The sequence below is a fragment of the Ranitomeya imitator genome, chromosome 1 (genome assembly GCF_032444005.1).
Source record: "Ranitomeya imitator isolate aRanImi1 chromosome 1, aRanImi1.pri, whole genome shotgun sequence".
Classification (NCBI taxonomy): domain Eukaryota; kingdom Metazoa; phylum Chordata; class Amphibia; order Anura; family Dendrobatidae; genus Ranitomeya; species Ranitomeya imitator.
The window spans coordinates 730781451-730799732 of NC_091282.1; the positions used below are offsets into that span (position 1 = coordinate 730781451).

General features: G+C 45.0%; 1 protein-coding gene across 3 annotated transcripts in view; it reads right to left on the reverse strand.

Annotated features, from left to right (window-relative positions):
* ARMH4 (armadillo like helical domain containing 4) overlaps positions 1–18282 on the reverse strand; it is a 255572-nt gene that overhangs the window by 180740 nt on the left and 56550 nt on the right. For all 3 annotated transcript variants that reach the window (XM_069733187.1, XM_069733193.1, XM_069733201.1), the window contains exon 3: positions 17532–17735. In XM_069733187.1, coding sequence (XP_069589288.1) covers positions 17532–17735 — 204 coding nt within the window. The remainder of the gene's footprint in view (positions 1–17531; positions 17736–18282) is intronic.

Consider the following 18282-nt stretch of genomic DNA (forward strand, 5'->3'; position numbering starts at 1 on the left):
CGATCGACATTATGTGTCACCCACATATGGAGGCTGTGGGAGTGCATTGTAGTCACAGGCATAGATGTGGTTGCAATACAGAATACAAGTAAGTGTTCATCTTGGGCAAGTTATTTGTCCAAGGCAGATTTAAAAAAAAACCTGCTCTGGACTTTTTTGAAACGGACTACAGGATGGTAGTGGGGCAGTCCGTTTTCTCCTCGGCCCTGGGTTTTCCATGTGGCTGACGGCCACAGGCACTTTTTAAAAAAAAACCTGCAGCAAAGAGTTGGGTGTGTCATTTTTGGTTTTGCAAACAAGCACAGCAGAAGGCTCTGCAGAACTCATCCTGTGTGAGGAAACACAGGGCCAAGTGGAGCCAAAAGGCCTGGCACCCTCAGCGTACATGGTGGTGCAGTCGCCCACGGCAAACGGTCACGGACTGTCTTTTTTCCCGGCTGCAATCTGGAAGATACTGTGTGCTGTGCACTGTGTGAGTTTGGACATTAAACATGTTTTGATATGAACTTTCCTGTGGTCACTGCCTGTCTGTCACACTGGACCAACCCCGCTGCACTACAATAGATAATAGATATGAGATAGATAGATAGATAGATAGATAGATAGATAGATAGATAGATAGATAGATAGTGTGAGCCAGAGAGGGGGATCATATGCGCATAGAAGCGTATTGAGGCCTCTGGAGTGCATTGCAGTCACAGGCATAGCTGTGATTGCAGTGCAAAATAAAAGTAAGTTTGGTCTTAGACAAGCTATTTGCCCAAGGCAGATTTAAGAAAACCCGGCATGGGCTTTTATTTCTGGAGTGAACTACAGGATTGTAGTGGTGCAGTTTTATCCATCCAGACCAGGTCTTACAAGTGGCCCATGTCCAAAGATTCCATTTAAAAACCCTGCAGCAAGGGTTGGGTGTGTCAGAGTTTGCTTGCAAACTGCAGAGCAGTTGGCTCTGCAACATCTGGCTTAGCTGTGCAGTTAACACAGGGCCAAGGGTAGCGAATGCCTGGTGCCCCTCAGCGTGACATGGCGGTGCAGTCGCCTATGGCAACTGGTCTTGGATACGGACTGTCTTGAAGCCCCAGTTGTGATTTGGAAGATACTGTATGTTTTCCAGTTGTAAGTTTCTTTGGACATTAAATGACATTTGCTTTAATAATAATAATCTTTATTTTTATAATAATAATAATCTTTATTTTTATATAGCGCTAACATATTACGCAGCGCTTTACAGTTTGCACACATTATCATCGCTGTCCCCGATGGGGCTCACAATCTAAATTCCCTATCAGTATGTCTTTGGAATGTGGGAGGAAACCGGAGTGCCCGGAGGAAACCCACGCAAACACGGAGAGAACATACAAACTCTTTGCAGATGTTGTCCAAGGTGGGATTAGAACCCAGGACCCCAGCGCTGCAAGGCTGCTGTGCTAACCACTAAGCCACCGTGCTGCCCGTGCTTTGAACTTTTATGTGGTCCCTGCCTATCTGTTGCACTGCACCAACCCCGCTGCATTACGATAGATAGATAGATAGATAGATAGATAGATAGATAGATAGATAGATAGATAGATAGATAGATTATGTAGCGCAAGCGCCCAGGCTCGGTTCCGGTCCCCGCTACCTGTCAGAGGTCTCCTCCAAGATTTCTAGATGCGTTCTTCCCCTGCTGCTGCTGCTTCCTGGTGCGTGGTCTACACGTCTCTTAAAGAGACAGCACGCCTTTTTAAAAAAGGATCAGAACCAATGGCTGAGTAACTGGTATTATTTCCCCGTAACTGTGTTTTTGTATTCCGACAGCATCCTAATTCCTTTTGTCTCCTCAGTGTGCCAGCCATGTCTTCCTACGTCTCCTAAGACATCGCCAGAACTCCCTGCGCCAGTTCTTACCTGCTCCAGCCCGCTACCTAATTCTTCTTCTTGTCGTCAGCCGAGTGATTCACTATCCGCAATACCTGCCAATTCACCTGTTTCGTTGGGTCAGCTTCCACGTGTCCGGGGTCTAACTGAAGGTAGCACTTGCGTCCCTCGACCCTGTTTGAGGGGTCTTACTAGGGGTGTCTGGGGCTCGCATAGTCATGCCCCCTTCAGAGCATGCTTGGGTGATCTTCGAACATTTATGACGTGCTCGGAGATTAGGTTTGAGTCGCCGCAGCTGCATGATTTGCGGCCGCTTGACAGCCTGAATACATGTGGGGATTCCCTAACAAATAGGCAACCCCCACATGTATTCAGGCTGTCAAACAACCGTAAATCATGCAGCTGCGGTGGCACAAACCTAATCTCTGAGCACGCTATAAATACTCAGAGACCATCTGAGAATGCTCAGAAAAACCGAGTAACGAGCACACTTGCTCATCACTAGTCCCATGGTTCCACAAAATTGCAATAAATGAATGCACACTGCAACATCTGTGCCTCCGTTTCCATTCGTTACAGATAGATATGGGATAGACAGATAGATAGATAAAAATCAAAAAAGAATGAGGCAGCACACCACATTACAGTTGAAAAAGTGCTCTTTAATGGCCCGTATGGCGACGTTTTCAGTCCTAGGTGTGGACCTTTGACAAGCAGAAAGGTCCACACATAGGACCGAAATGTCACCATATGGGCCAGTAAAGAGCACTTTTTCAACTGTAATGTGGTGTGCTGCCTTAATATTTTTTGATTTTTATTCATAAGGACTGGTATGTACTTGTGAGGCTTTGCACCCTATCCTAACTGTAATCTTCTACTATTTTTTTTGATTGATAGATAGATAGACAGACAGACACATACACACACACACACACACACACACACACACACACACACACACACAGGCACTTCTCACAAAATTAGAATATTAAAAAGTTAATTTCTTTCAGTTCTTCAATACGAAAAGTGAAAAAAGTGAATGTCATATATTATAGAGTCATTACAAACAGAGTGATCTATTTCAAGTGTTTATTTCTGTTAATGTTAATGATTATGGCTTACAGCCAATGAAAAGCCAAAAGTCATTATCTCAGTAAATTAGAATACTTTATAACACCAGCTTGAAAAAATGATTTTAACATCCAAAATGTTCGCCTACTGAAATGTGTGTTCATTAAATGCACTCAATACTTGGTTGGGGCTCCTTTTGCATCATTTACTGCATCAGTGCGGCATGGCATGGAGGCGATCAGTCTGTGGCATTGCTGAGGTGTTATGGAAGCCCAGGTTGCTTTGATAGCAGCCTTCAGCTCATCTGCATTGTTGGGTCTGGTGTCTCTCATCTTCCTCTTGACAATACCCCATAGCTTCTCTGTGGGGTTAAGGTCAGGCGAGGTTGCTGGCCAATAAAGCACAGTGATACTGTTGTTTGTAAACCAAGTATTGGTACTTTTGGCAGTGTGGACAGGAGCCAAGTCCCGCTGGAGAATGAAATTTCCATCTCCAAAAAGCTTGTCGTCAGAGGGAAGCATTAAGTGCTCTAAAATTTCCTGGTAGACGGCTGTGCTGACTTTGGTCTTGATAAAACACAGTGGACCTACACCAGCAGATGACATGGCTCACCAAACCATCACTGACTGTGGAAACTTCACACTAGACCTCAAGCAGCTTGGATTGTGTGACCTCTCCACTCTTCCTCCAGACTCTGGGACTTTGATTTTCAAATGAAATGCAAAATTTACTTTAATCTGAAAACAACACCTTGGACCACTGAGCACCAGTCCAGTTCTTTTTCTCCTTGGCCAAAGTAAGATGCTTCTGGCGTTGTCTATTGATCATGAGTGGCTTGACACAAGGAATGTGACACTTGCAGCCCATGTCCTTCATACGTCTGTGTGAGGTGGCTCTTGAAGCAATGACTCCAGCAGCAGTCCACTCCTTGTGAATCTCCCCCAAATTTCTGAATGGCCTTTTCTTAACAATCCTTTCAAGGCTGCGGTTATCCCGGTTGCATTTTCACCCTTTTCTACCTCACTTTTTCCTTCCACTCAAATTTCCATTAATAGCAATGACCTTTTGTGGCTTGTGTCAAAGACTGCCTTCTGGACATCTATCAAGTTAGCAGTCTTCCCCATGATTGCGGAGCCTACTGAAACAGACAGGGACCTTTTTAAATGCTTAGGAAGCCTTTGCAGGTGTTTTTTGCTAATTATTCTAATTTACTGAGATAATGACTTATGGGTTCGCATTGGCTGTAAGCCATTATCATCAACATTAACAGAAATAAACATTTGAAATAGATCACTCTGTTTGTAATGACTCTATATAATACAGTGCCTTGCAAAAGTATTCGGCCCCCTGGAACTTTTCAACCTTTTCCCACATATCATGGTTCAAACATAAAGATACCAAATGTAAATTTTTGGTGAAAAATCAACAACAAGTGGAACATAATTGTGAAGTTGAACAAAATGTATTGGTTATTTTAACCCCTTTCTGACATCTGACGTACTATCCCGTCGAAGTGGGGTGGGCCCGTATGCCCACCGACGGGATAGTACGTCATACGCGATCGGCCGCGCTCACGGGGGGGAGCGCGGCCGATCGCGGCCGGGTGTCAGCTGCCTATTGCAGCTGACATCCGGCACTATGTGCCAGGAGCGGTCACGGACCGCCCCCGGCACATTAACCCTCGGCACACCGCGATCAAACATGATCACGGTGTGCCGGCGGTGCAGGGAAGCATCGCGCAGGGAGGGGGCTCCCTGCGTGCTTCCCTGAGACCCCCGCAGCAACGCGATGTGATCGCGTTGCTGCGAGGGTCTCTTACCTCCCTCCCTGCAGCAGGCCCGGATCCAAAATGGCCGCAGCATCCGGGTCCTGCAGGGAGGGAGGTGGCTTACCAAGTGCCTGCTCAGAGCAGGTGCTTGGTAAGCCTGCAGCGCTCTAAGTCAGATCGCTGATCTGACAGAATGCTGTGCAAAATGTCAGATCAGCGATCTATGATGTCCCCCCTGGGACAAAGTAAAAATGTTATTAAAAAAATTTCCAAATGTGTAAAAAAATAAAAATAAAAAAATTCCTAAATAATGAAAAAAAAAAACTATTATTCCCATAAATACATTTCTTTATTTAAATAAAAAAACGATAAAAGTACACATATTTAGTATCGCCGCATCTGTAACGACCCAACCTATAAAACTGTCCCACTAGTTAACCCCTTCAGTAAACACCATAAGAAAAAAAAAAACGAGGCAAAAAAACGCTTTATTATCATACCGCCGAACAAAAAGTGGAATAACACGTGATCAAAAATACGGATATAAATAACCATGGTAACGCTGAAAATGTCATCTTGTCCCGCAAAAAATGAGCTGCCGTACAGCATCATCAGCAAAAAAATAAAAAAGTTATAGTCCTCAGAATAAAGCGATGCAAAAATAATTATTTTTTCTATAAAATAGTTTTTATCGTATAAAAAGCGCCAAAACACAAAAAAATTATATAAATGAGATATCGCTGTAATCGTACTGACCCGAAGAATAAAACTGCTTTATCAATTTTACCAAACGCGGAACAGTATAAACGCCAACCCCAAAAGAAATTCATGAATAGCTGGTTTTTGGTCATTCTGCCTCACAAAAATCGGAATAAAAAGCGATCAAAAAATGTCACGTGCCCGAAAATGTTACCAATAAAAACGTCAACTCGTCCTGCAAAAAACAAGACCTCACTTGACTCTGTGGACCAAAATATGGAAAAATTATAGCTCTCAAAATGTGGTAATGCAAAAAATATTTTTTGCAATAACAAGCGTCTTTCAGTGTGTGACGGCTGCCAATCATAAAAATCCGCTAAAAAAACCGCTATAAAAGTAAATCAATTTCCTCTTCATCACCCCCTTAGTTAGGGAAAAATTAAAAAAATGTATTTATTTCCATTTTCCCATTAGGGCTAGGGTTAGTGTTAGGGCTAGGGTTAAGGCTACAATTAGGGTTGGGGCTAGTTAGGCTTAGGGTTGGGGCTAAAGTTATGGTTAGGGTTTAGATTACATTTACGGTTGAAAATAGGGTTGGGATTAGGGTTAGGGGTGTGTCAGGGTTAGAGGTGTGGTTAGGGTTACTGTTGGGATTAGGGTTAGGGGTGTGTTTGGATTAGGGTTTCAGTTATAATTGGGGGGTTTCCACTGTTTAGGCACATCAGGGGCTCTCCAAACGCGACATGGCGTCCGATCTCAATTCCAGCCAATTCTGCGTTGAAAAAGTAAAACAGTGCTCCTTCCCTTCCGAGCTCTCCCGTGTGCCCAAACAGGGGTTTACCCCAACATATAGGGTATCAGCGTACTCAGGACAAATAGGACAACAACTTTAGGGGTCCAATTTCTCCTGTTACCCTTGGGAAAATACAAAACTGGGAGCTAAAAAATAATTTTTGTGTGAAAAAAAAAAGATTTTTTATTTTCACTGCTCTGCATTATAAACTGTAGTGAAACACTTGGGGGTTCAAAGTTCTCACAACACATCTAGATAAGTTCCTTGGGGGGTCTAGTTTCCTACATAGGGTCACTTGTGGGGGGTTTTGTTGTGAATTCTGTTATCGAACTCCCTCCTCTGGTCATGAATGGTACTTCGGCGAGTTCTGTCCATGGACTCCCTCTGGTGGCTGTGAGTGGAGCTGCTGCTTCTGAGGTTCCTTCCACAGGTGACGTAGTTTATTCTTTGGCTGGCTGCTCTATTTAACTCCACTCAGATCGTTACTCCATGCCAGCTGTCAATGTTCTTGTACTGGTTCAGTTCGCTCTTGGATCTTTCGGGTGACCTGTCTACTCCAGCAGAAGCTAAGTCCCTGCTAGTTTATTATTTGTTCTTTGTTTTCTTGTCCAGCTTGCTATCATGATTTTGCCTTGCTAGCTGAAAGCTCTGGGATGCAGAGTGGCACCTCCGCACCGTGAGTCGGTGCGGAGGTCTTTTTGCACACTCTGCGTGGTCTTTTGTAGTTTTTTTTGTGCTGACCGCAAAGATACCTTTCCTATCCTCAGTCTGTTTAGTTAGTCTGGCCTCCCTTTGCTGAAACTTATTTCATTCCTGTGTTTGTGACTTTCATCTTAACTCACAGTCAATATATGTGGGGGGCTGCCTTTTCCTTTGGGGAATCTCTCTGAGGCAAGGTAGGCTTTATTTTCTATCTCTAGGGCTAGTTAGCTCTTAGGCTGTGAAGAGGCGTCTAGGCCTGTTAGGTACGCTCCACGGCTATTTCTAGTGTGTGTGATAGGATTAGCGGTTGCGGTCAGCAGAGCTCCCACTTCCCAGAGCTTGTTCTGTGTTAGTTTTACCATCAGGTCGTTCCAGGTGCTCCTAACCACCAGGTCCATAACAGTACAGCTGGCCCAAAGTATTAATGCATCTCAATAGAGGGATAAGAGAAGTTCTGAGACCATTTTTTTTTCTCTGCAGTGTGTTTTATCTTTCTTTTCCCCTTAACCTCTGGGTGGTTCAGGACACAGGTGTAGATATGGACATTCAAGGTCTGTCCTCTTGTGTGGATCATCTCACTGCAAGGGTACAAAACATTCAAGATTTTGTGGTTCAGAATCCGATGTTAGAGCCTAGAATTCCAATTCCTGATTTGTTTTCTGGGGATAGATCTAAGTTCCTGAATTTCAAAAATAATTGTAAACTGTTTCTTGCTTTGAAACCCCACTCCTCTGGTGACCCCGTTCAACAAGTAAAAATCATTATTTCTTTGTTGCGTGGTGACCCTCAAGACTTCAAGACTGGGCATTTTCCCTTGCGCCAGGAGATCCTGCATTGCGTGATGTAGATGCGTTTTTTCTGGCACTTGGATTGCTTTATGATGAACCAAATTCAGTGGATCAGGCAGAGAAAATCTTGCTGGCTTTGTGTCAGGGTCAGGATGAAGCGGAGGTATATTGTCAGAAGTTTAGAAAGTGGTCTGTGCTTACTCAGTGGAATTAGTGTGCCCTGGCGGCAATTTTCAGAAAGGGTCTTTTTGAAACCCTTAAGGATGTCATGGTGGGATTTCCCACGCCTGCTGGTCTGAATGAGTCTATGTCCTTGGCCATTCAGATCTATCGGCGCTTGCGGGAGCGCAAAGCTGTGCACCATTTGGCGGTATTCTCTGAGCATAGGCCTGAGCCTATGCAATGTGATAGGACTTTGACCAGAGCTGAATGGCAAGAACACAGACGTCGGAATGGGCTGTGTTTTTACTGTGGTGATTCCACTCATGCTATCTCCGAGTGTCCTAAGCGCACTAAGCGGTTCGCTAGGTCTGCCACCATTGGTACGGTACAGTCTAAATTTCTTTTGTCCGTTACTCTGATTTGCTCATTGTCGTCCTATTCTGTTATGGCATTTGTGGATTCAGGCGCTGCCCTGAATTTGATGGACTTGGAGTTTGCCAGGCGCTGTGGTTTTTTCTTGGAGCCCTTGCAGTATCCTATTCCATTGAGAGGAATTGATGCTACGCCTTTGGCCAAGAATAAGCCTCAGTACTGGACTCAATTGACCATGTGCATGGCTCCTGCACATCAGGAGGATATTCGCTTTTTGGTGTTGCATAATCTGCATGATGTGGTCGTTTTGGGGTTGCCATCGCCACAGGCCCATAATCCAGTATTGGATTGGAAATCTATGTCTGTGTCCAGCTGGGGTTGTCAAGGGGTACATGGTGATGTTCCATTGCTGTCAATTTCGCCTTCCACTCCTTCTGAAGTCCCTGAATTTTTGTCGGATTACTGGGATGTATTTGATGAGCCCAAATCCAGTGCCCTACCTCCTCATAGGGATTGCGATTGTGCTATTAATTTGATTCCTGGTAGTAAGTTTCCTAAGGGAAATTTATCTGTGCCAGAGCACGCCGCTATGCGGAGTTATATAAAGGAATCCTTGGAGAAAGGTCATATTCGCCCATCGTCATCACCGTTGGGAGCAGGGATTTTTTTGGGGGCCAAGAAGGATGGTTCTTTGAGACCTTGTATTGATTACCGCCTTCTTAATAAGATCACAGTCAAATTTCAGTACCCTTTGCCGCTGCTGTCTGATTTGTTTGCTCGGATTAAGGGGGCTAGTTGGTTCACCAAGATAGATCTTCGAGGGGCGTATAATCTTGTGCGTATTAAACAGGGCGATGAATGGAAAACAGCATTTAATACGCCCGAGGGCCATTTTGAGTACCTGGTTATGCCATTCGGGCTTTCTAATGCTCCATCTGTATTTCAGTCCTTTATGCATGACATCTTCCGAGAGTACCTGGATAGATTCATGATTGTATATTTGGATGATATTTTGGTCTTTTCGGATGATTGGGAGTCTCATGTAAAGCAGGTCAGAATGGTGTTCCATGTCCTTCGTGCGAATTCCTTGTTTGTGAAGGGGTCAAAGTGTCTCTTTGGAGTTCAGAAGGTTTCATTTTTGGGTTTCATTTTTTCCCCTTCTACTATCGAGATGGACCCTGTTAAAGTTCAGGCCATTTATGATTGGACTCAGCCGACATCTGTGAAGAGCCTGCAGAAGTTCCTGGGCTTTGCTAATTTTTACCGTCGCTTCATCGCTAATTTTTCTAGTGTGGCTAAACCGTTGACTGATTTGACCAAGAAAGGTGCTGATGTGGTCAATTGGTCCTCTGCGGCTGTAGAGGCTTTTCAGGAGTTGAAGCGTCGTTTTTCTTCTGCCCCTGTGTTGTGCTAGCCAGATGTTTCGCTCCCGTTTCAGGTCGAGGTTGATGCTTCTGAGATTGGAGCAGGGGCTGTTTTGTCGCAAAGAAGTTCTGATGGCTCGGTGATTAAACCATGTGCCTTCTTTTCTAGAAAGTTCTCGCCTGCTGAGCGCAATTATGATGTTGGCAATCGAGAGTTGTTGGCCATGAAGTGGGCATTCGAGGAGTGGCGACATTGGCTTGAAGGAGCCAAGCATCGCGTGGTGGTTTTGACGGATCACAAGAATCTGACTTATCTCGAGTCTGCCAAACGGTTGAATCCTAGACAGGCTCGATGGTTGCTGTTTTTCTCGCGTTTTGATTTTGTGGTTTCGTACCTTCCGGGCTCTAAGAATGTGAAGGCTGATGCCCTGTCAAGGAGTTTTGTGCCTGACTCTCCGGGTGTTCCTGAGCCGGCGGGTATTCTCAAAGAGGGGGTAATTTTGTCTGCCATCTCCCCTGATTTGCGGCGGGTGCTGCAGAAGTTTCAGTGTGATAGACCTGACCGTTGATCCAGCGGAGAAGCTGTTTGTCCCTGATTAATGGACTAGTAGAGTTATCTCTGAGGTTCATTGTTCGGTGTTGGCTGGTCATCCTGGAATCTTTGGTACCAGAGATTTGGTGGCTAGATCCTTTTGGTGGCCTTCTTTGTCAAGGGATGTGCGTTCTTTTGTGCAGTCCTGTGGGACTTGTGCTTGGGCTAAGCCCTGCTGTTCTCGTGCCAGTGGGTTGCTTTTGCCCTTGCCGGTCCCGAAGAGGCCCTGGACGCATATTTCCATGAATTTTATTTCAGATCTCCCTGTCTCTCAAAGGATGTCGGTCATTTGAGTGGTTTGTGATCGCTTCTCTAAGATGGTCCATTTGGTACCCTTATCTAAATTGCCTTCCTCCTCTGATTTGGTGCCATTGTTTTTCCAGCATGTGGTTCGTTTGCATGGCATTCCGGAGAACATCGTCTCGGACAGAGGTTCCCAGTTTGTTTCGAGGTTTTGTCGGTCCTTTTGTGCTAAGATGGGCATTGATTTGTCTTTTTCTTCGGCTTTCCATCCTCAGACAAATGGCCAAACCGAACGAACTAATCAGACTTTGGAAACATATCTGAGATGCTTTGTTTCTGCTGATCAGGATGATTGGGTGTCCTTCTTGCCTTTGGCTGAGTTCGCCCTTAATAATTGGGCCAGCTCGGCTAGTTTGGTTTCGCCGTTTTTCTGTAATTCTGGTTTTCATCCTCGTTTCTCTTCAGGGCAGGTTGAGCCTTTGGACTGTCCTGGTGTGGATACTGTGGTGGACAGGTTGCAGCAGATTTGGACTCATGTGGTGGACAATTTGACATTGTCCCAGGAGAAGGCTCAACGTTTCGCTAACCGCCGGCGCTGTGTTGGTCCCCGACTTCGTGTTGGGGATTTGGTTTGGTTGTCGTCTCGTTATGTTCCTATGAAGGTTTCCTCTCCTAAGTTTAAGCCTCGTTTCATTGGTCCGTATAAGATTTCTGAAGTTCTCAATCCTGTGTCATTTCGTTTGGCCCTTCCAGCTTCTTTTGCCATCCATAATGTGTTCCATAGATCGTTATTGCGGAGATACGTGGCGCCTATGGTTCCCTCCGTTGATCCTCCTGTCCCGGTGTTGGTCGAGGGGGAGTTGGAGTATGTGGTGGAAAAGATTTTGGATTCTCGTATTTCAAGACGGAAACTCCAGTACCTGGTCAAGTGGAAGGGTTATGGTCAGGAAGATAATTCCTGGGTTTTTGCCTCTGATGTTCACGCTGCCGATCTAGTTCGTGCCTTTCATTTGGCTCGTCCTAATCGGCCTGGGGGCTCTGGTGAGGGTTCGGTGACCCCTCCTCAAGGGGGAGGTACTGTTGTGAATTCTGTTATCGAACTCCCTCCTGTGGTCATGAATGGTACTTCGGCGAGTTCTGTCCATGGACTCCCTCTGGTGGCTGTGAGTGGAGCTGCTGCTTCTGAGGTTCCTTCCACAGGTGACGTAGTTTATTCTTTGGCTGGCTGCTCTATTTAACTCCACTCAGATCGTTACTCCATGCCAGCTGTCAATGTTCTTGTACTGGTTCAGTTCGCTCTTGGATCTTTCGGGTGACCTGTCTACTCCAGCAGAAGCTAAGTCCCTGCTAGTTTATTATTTGTTCTTTGTTTTCTTGTCCAGCTTGCTATCATGATTTTGCCTTGCTAGCTGAAAGCTTTGGGATGCAGAGTGGCACCTCCGCACCGTGAGTCAGTGCGGAGGTCTTTTTGCACACTCTGCGTGGTCTTTTGTAGTTTTTTTGTGCTGACCGCAAAGATACCTTTCCTATCCTCAGTCTGTTTAGTTAGTCTGGTCTCCCTTTGCTGAAACTTGTTTCATTCCTGTGTTTGTGACTTTCATCTTAACTCACAGTCAATATATGTGGGGGGCTGCCTTTTCCTTTGGGGAATTTCTGTGAGGCAAGGTAGGCTTTATTTTCTATCTCTAGGGCTAGTTAGCTCTTAGGCTGTGAAGAGGCGTCTAGGCCTGTTAGGTACGCTCCACGGCTATTTCTAGTGTGTGTGATAGGATTAGGGGTTGCGGTCAGCAGAGCTCCCACTTCCCAGAGCTTGTTCGGTGTTAGTTTTACCATCAGGTCATTCCAGGTGCTCCTAACCACCAGGTCCATAACAGGGTTTCTACTGTTTAGGTACATTAGGGGCTCTGCAAACGCAATGTGACGCCTGCAGACCATTCCATCTAAGTCTGCACTCCAAATGGCGCTCCTTCCCTTCCGAGCCCTCCCATGCGCCCAAACGGTGGTTCCCTCCCCCCCCACAGGATAAATTGGACAACAACTTTTGGGGTCCAATTTCTCCTGTTACCCTCAGGAAAATACAAAACTGGGGGTTAAAAATAATTTTTGTGGGAAAAAAATTTTGTTTTATTGTTACGGCTCTGCATTAAAAACTTCTGTGAAGCCCTTGGTGGGTCAAAGCGCTCACCTCACATCTAGATAAGTTCCTTAGGGGGTCTACTTTCCAAAATGGTGTCACTTGTGGGGGGTTTCAATGTTTAGGCACATCAGTGACTCTCCAAATGCAACATGGCGTCCCATCTCAATTCCTGTCAATTTTGCATTGAAAAGTCAAACGGCGCTCCTTCCCTTCCGAGCTCTCCCATGCGGCCAAACAGTGGTTTACCCCCACATATGGTGTATCAGCGTACTCAGGACAAATTGTACAACAACTTTTGGGGTCCAATTTCTTCTCTTACCCTTGGGAAAATAAAAAATTGGGGGCGAAAAGATAATTTTTGTGAAAAAATATGATTTTTTATTTTTACGGTTCTGCATTATAAACTTCTGTGAAGCACTTGGTGGGTCAAAGTGCTCACCACACCTCTAGATAAGTTCCTTAGGGGGTCTACTTTCCAAAATGGTGTCACTTGTGGGGGGTTTCAATGTTTAGGCACATCAGTGGCTCTCCAAACGCAACATGGCGTCCCATCTCAATTCCTGTCAATTTTGCATTGAAAAGTCAAACGGCGCTCCTTCCCTTCTGAGCTCTCCCATGCGCCCAAACAGTGGTTTACCCCAACATATGGGGTATCAGCGTACTCAGGACAAATTGTACAACAACTTTTGAGGCCAATTTTCTCCTGTTACCCTTGGTAAAATAAAACAAATTGGAGCTGAAGTAAATATTTTGTGAAAAAAAGTTAAATGTTCATTTTTATTTAAACATTCCAAAAATTCCCGTGAAACACCTGAAGGGTTAATAAACTTCTTGAATGTGGTTTTGAGCACCTTGCGGGGTGCAGTTTTTAGAATTGTGTCACACTTGGGTATTTTCTATCATATAGACCCCTCAAAATGACTTCAAATGAGATGTGGTCCTTAAAAAAAATGGTGTTGAAAAATGAGAAATTGCTGGTCAACTTTTAACCCTTATGACTCCCTAACAAAACAAAATTTTGGTTCCAAAATTGTGCTGATGTAAAGTAGACATGTGGGAAATGTTACTTATTAAGTATTTTGTGTGACATATCTCTGTGATTTAATTGCATAAAAATTCTAAGTTGGAAAATTGCAACATTTTCAAAATTTTTGCCAAATTTCCGTTTTTTTCACAAATAAACGCAGGTAATATCAAAGAAATTTTATCAATATCATGAAGTACAATATGTCACGAGAAAACAATTTCAGAATCACTGGGATCCGTTGAAGCGTTCCAGAGTTATAACCTCATAAAGGGACAGTGGTCAGAATTGTAAAAATTGGCCCTGTCATTAACATGCAAACCACCCTTGTGGGTAAAGGGGTTAAATTTTTGAGGAAATTCAAAAACTGAAAAGAGGGGCGTGCAATATTATTCGGCCCCTTTACTTTCAGTGCAGCAAACTCACTCCAGAAGTTCATTGTGGATCTCTGAATGATCCATTGTTGTCCTAAATGCGTAATGATGATAAATATAGTCCACCTGTGTGTAATCAAGTCTCCGTATAAATGCACCTGCTCTGTGATAGTCTCAGGGTTCTGTTTGAAGCACAGAGATTTGGATACAAAATTATTTCCAAAACTTTAAGGCCATGTTCACACGTTGCGTCGGGTCCCTGCGGGTTTTCCCGCAGCGGATTTGATAAATCTGCAGGGCAAACCCGCTGCGGTTATCCCAGCAGATTTATCACGTTTTGTCATGCGGGTTCCGCTGCGGAATTTTACTCCTACTATTGATGCTGCATATGCAGCAATATATGCAGCATTAATAGTAATGTTACAAATAAAAAAATAATGATATACTCACCCTCTGACGTCCCGATCTCCTCGGCGCTGCAGGCGGCGGTCCGGTTCCAAAGATGCTGTGCGAGAAGGACCTTCGTGACGTCACGGTCATGTGACCGCGACGTCACCGCAGGTCCTGGTCACATAGCAAACCTGAGACCGGACTGCCGCGTGCAGCGCTGAGAGGTGAGGATAGCATTATTTTTTATTTTAATTCTTTTTTTAACCACTAATATGGTTCCCGGGGCCTGGAGGAGAGTCTCCTCTCCTCCACCCCGGGTATAACCCGCACATTATCCGCTTACTTCCCGCATGGTGGGCACAGCCCCATGCGGGAAGTAAGCGGATCAATGCATTTCTATGGGTGCAGAATCGCTGCGATTCTGCACAAAGAAGTGACATGCTGCGGGTTATAAACCGCTGCGTTTCTGCGTGGTTTTTCCCGCAGCATGTGCACAGCGGTTTGCGGTTTCCATAGGGTTTACAGGTTACTGTAAACGCAATGGAAACTGCTGCGGACCCGCAGCTGCAAAATCGCCGCGGTTCCGCGGTAAAAACCGCAACGTGTGCACATAGCCTAAACATCCCAAGAAGCACTTTGCAAGCGATCATATTGAAATGGAAGGAGTGTCATACCTCTGCAAATCTTCCAAGACCCGGCTGTCCCTCTAAACTTTCATCTCAAACAAGGAGAAGACTGATCAGAGATGCAGCCAAGAGGTCCATGATCACTCTGGATGAACTGCAGAGATCTACAGATGAGTTGGGACAGTACATAGGACAACAATCAGTCGTACACTGCACAAATCTGGTCTTTATGGAAGAGTGGCAAGAAAAAAGCAATTTCTCTAAGATATCCATAAAAAGTGTTGTTTACAGTTTGCAACAAGCCCCCTGGGAGACACACCAAACATGTGGAAGAAGGTGCTCTGGTCAGATGAAACCAAAAATCGAACTTTTTGCAACAATGCCAAACGATATGTTTGGTGTAAAGGCAACACAGCTCATCACCCTGAACACACCATCCCCACTGTCAAACATGGTGGTGGCAGCATCATTGTTTGGGTCTGCTTTTCTTCAGCAGAAACAGGGAAGATTGTTAAAATTGATGGGAAGATGGACATAGTGGATGCTTTCCTGAAACGGAAAGTACTTGCAAGCAGCATAATACAAAGAATAGCTGGTTTACCCAGAATCCTTTGCAGTAGGCAGAGCTATGCAAATCATAGCTCTGCCTACTGCAAAGGATTCTGGGTAAACCAGCTATTCTTTGTATTATGCTGCTTGCAAGTACTTTCCGTTTCAGGAAAGCATCCACTATGTATTTCCTTTAAGTAGAGGGCTTTTCGGTCTCTTTCGTCCCGCTACATTTAGCCCAACTTGGGTCTCTCCCTAAGGTGGCTAGCATGTGTGTATCGCTTGCTCACCGAGCCCCACTCCATACAGCCAACCAATTCCAGCCCTGTGCTGATGAGGGCCTAAAGCCCGAAACACGTGTCCACAGGTAGGAATTGGTTGGCTGTGTAAATTTAGAAACTAATCCGCAGCATTGCACGCTTGGCGGTTCCAAGCGCTGTGGATTAGACTGGGGTGGAAAGAGATGATTTGCATAGCTCTGCCTACTGCAAAGGATTCTGGGTAAACCAGCTATTCTTTGTATTATGCTGCTTGCAAGTACTTTCCGTTTCAGGAAAGCATCCACTATGTATTTCCTTTAAGTAGAGGGCTTTTCGGTCTCTTTCGTCCCGCTACATTTAGCCCAACTTGGGTCTCTCCCTAAGGTGGCTAGCATGTGTGTATCGCTTGCTCACCGAGCCCCACTCCATACAGCCAACCAATTCCAGCCCTGTGCTGATGAGGGCCTAAAGCCCGAAACACGTGTCCACAGGTAGGAATTGGTTGGCTGTGTAAATTTAGAAACTAATCCGCAGCATTGCACGCTTGGCGGTTCCAAGCGCTGTGGATTAGACTGGGGTGGAAAGAGATGATTTGCATAGCTCTGCCTACTGCAAAGGATTCTGGGTAAACCAGCTATTCTTTGTATTATGCTGCTTGCAAGTACTTTCCGTTTCAGGAAAGCATCCACTATGTATTTCCTTTAAGTAGAGGGCTTTTCGGTCTCTTTCGTCCCGCTACATTTAGCCCAACTTGGGTCTCTCCCTAAGGTGGCTAGCATGTGTGTATCGCTTGCTCACCGAGCCCCACTCCATACAGCCAACCAATTCCAGCCCTGTGCTGATGAGGGCCTAAAGCCCGAAACACGTGTCCACAGGTAGGAATTGGTTGGCTGTGTAAATTTAGAAACTAATCCGCAGCATTGCACGCTTGGCGGTTCCAAGCGCTGTGGATTAGACTGGGGTGGAAAGAGATGATTTGCATAGCTCTGCCTACTGCAAAGGATTCTGGGTAAACCAGCTATTCTTTGTATTATGCTGCTTGCAAGTACTTTCCGTTTCAGGAAAGCATCCACTATGTATTTCCTTTAAGTAGAGGGCTTTTCGGTCTCTTTCGTCCCGCTACATTTAGCCCAACTTGGGTCTCTCCCTAAGGTGGCTAGCATGTGTGTATGGGAAGATGGATGGAGCCAAATACAGGACCATTCTTGAAGAAAACCTGTTGGAGTCTGCAAAAGACCTGAGACTGGGACGGAGATTTGTCTTCCAACAAGACAATGATCCCAAACATAAAGCAAATAAATGTATCCAGGTGTTAGAATGGCCAAGTCAAAGTCCAGACCTCAATCCAATCGAGAATCTGTGGAAAGAGCTAAAAACTGCTGTTCACAAACGATCTCCATCAAACCTCACTGAGCTCGAGCTGTTTGCCAAGGAAGAATGGGCAAGAATTTCAGTCTCTCGATGTACAAAACTGATAGAGACATACCCCAAGCGACTTGCAGCTGTAATCGCAGCAAAAGATGGCGCAACAAAGTATTAAGTTAAAGGGGCTGAATAATATTGCACGCCCCACTTTACAGTTTTTTAATTTCCACAAAAATGTAAAATAACCAATAAATTTCATTCAACTTCACAATTGTGTTCCACTTGTTGATTCTTCACCAAAAATTTACATTTGGTGAGAAGCACCTGTAGATAGATAGATAGATAGATAGAAGGATAGATCGTAATCTGCACAGTATCCTGTATATACATTTTACCTTCACTGTCAGGGGCTTCACTATCCTGGATCTTGCCATTAGTTTCATTCTGCGGGACCCCAATATGCAGAGTATAACTTTCCGTTCCTTCTTCTCTCACTTCAGGCTCCCCTGTGGTATTTTGACTTGTAACATTCACAAAGATGGCAGCTGTCACAGTCACGTTGCTGTTTTCACTTGTATTTGCAGTCAGCTGCTTAACACCTGGCAAAAAAAGATGGAGACCTTCGGTAAGAGCAAAACCCATAGACTGCAAAGATGTAGAGAATTTGCGTACCTAATAAGATGATATTTGGTATTTCAGAGTAAAAGCTGATGGGGACTGAGCAACACAGGAGACTAGTCAGACAGGTGGGACCCCGACGGCTTCTTTACCCCCACTGCCAGTGACTGACAGGTCTCTCCCTGAGTTTGTGTATGGGGAGAGACCTGTCACCCCAGGAAGCACTATTAATATATGGAGGTACATAAAGGTCACTAGAAATATAGGGAGTCACAGAAGGGGACAATTCTACATTGAGGCACAATGGGGGCACTATTCCTATGTGGATGCACAGAAGGGTGCACTATTACCATATTGAGGCACATAGTGGGGCACTATTAATAAATGGAAGTACAGAGGGGTCACTATAACTATATGGAGGCACAGAAGGAGACAATTCTATAGTGAAGCTCAATGTGGGAACTATTACCATATGAAGGCACATAGGGGGGCAATATTACTATATGAAGCACAGAGGGGGCATTATTA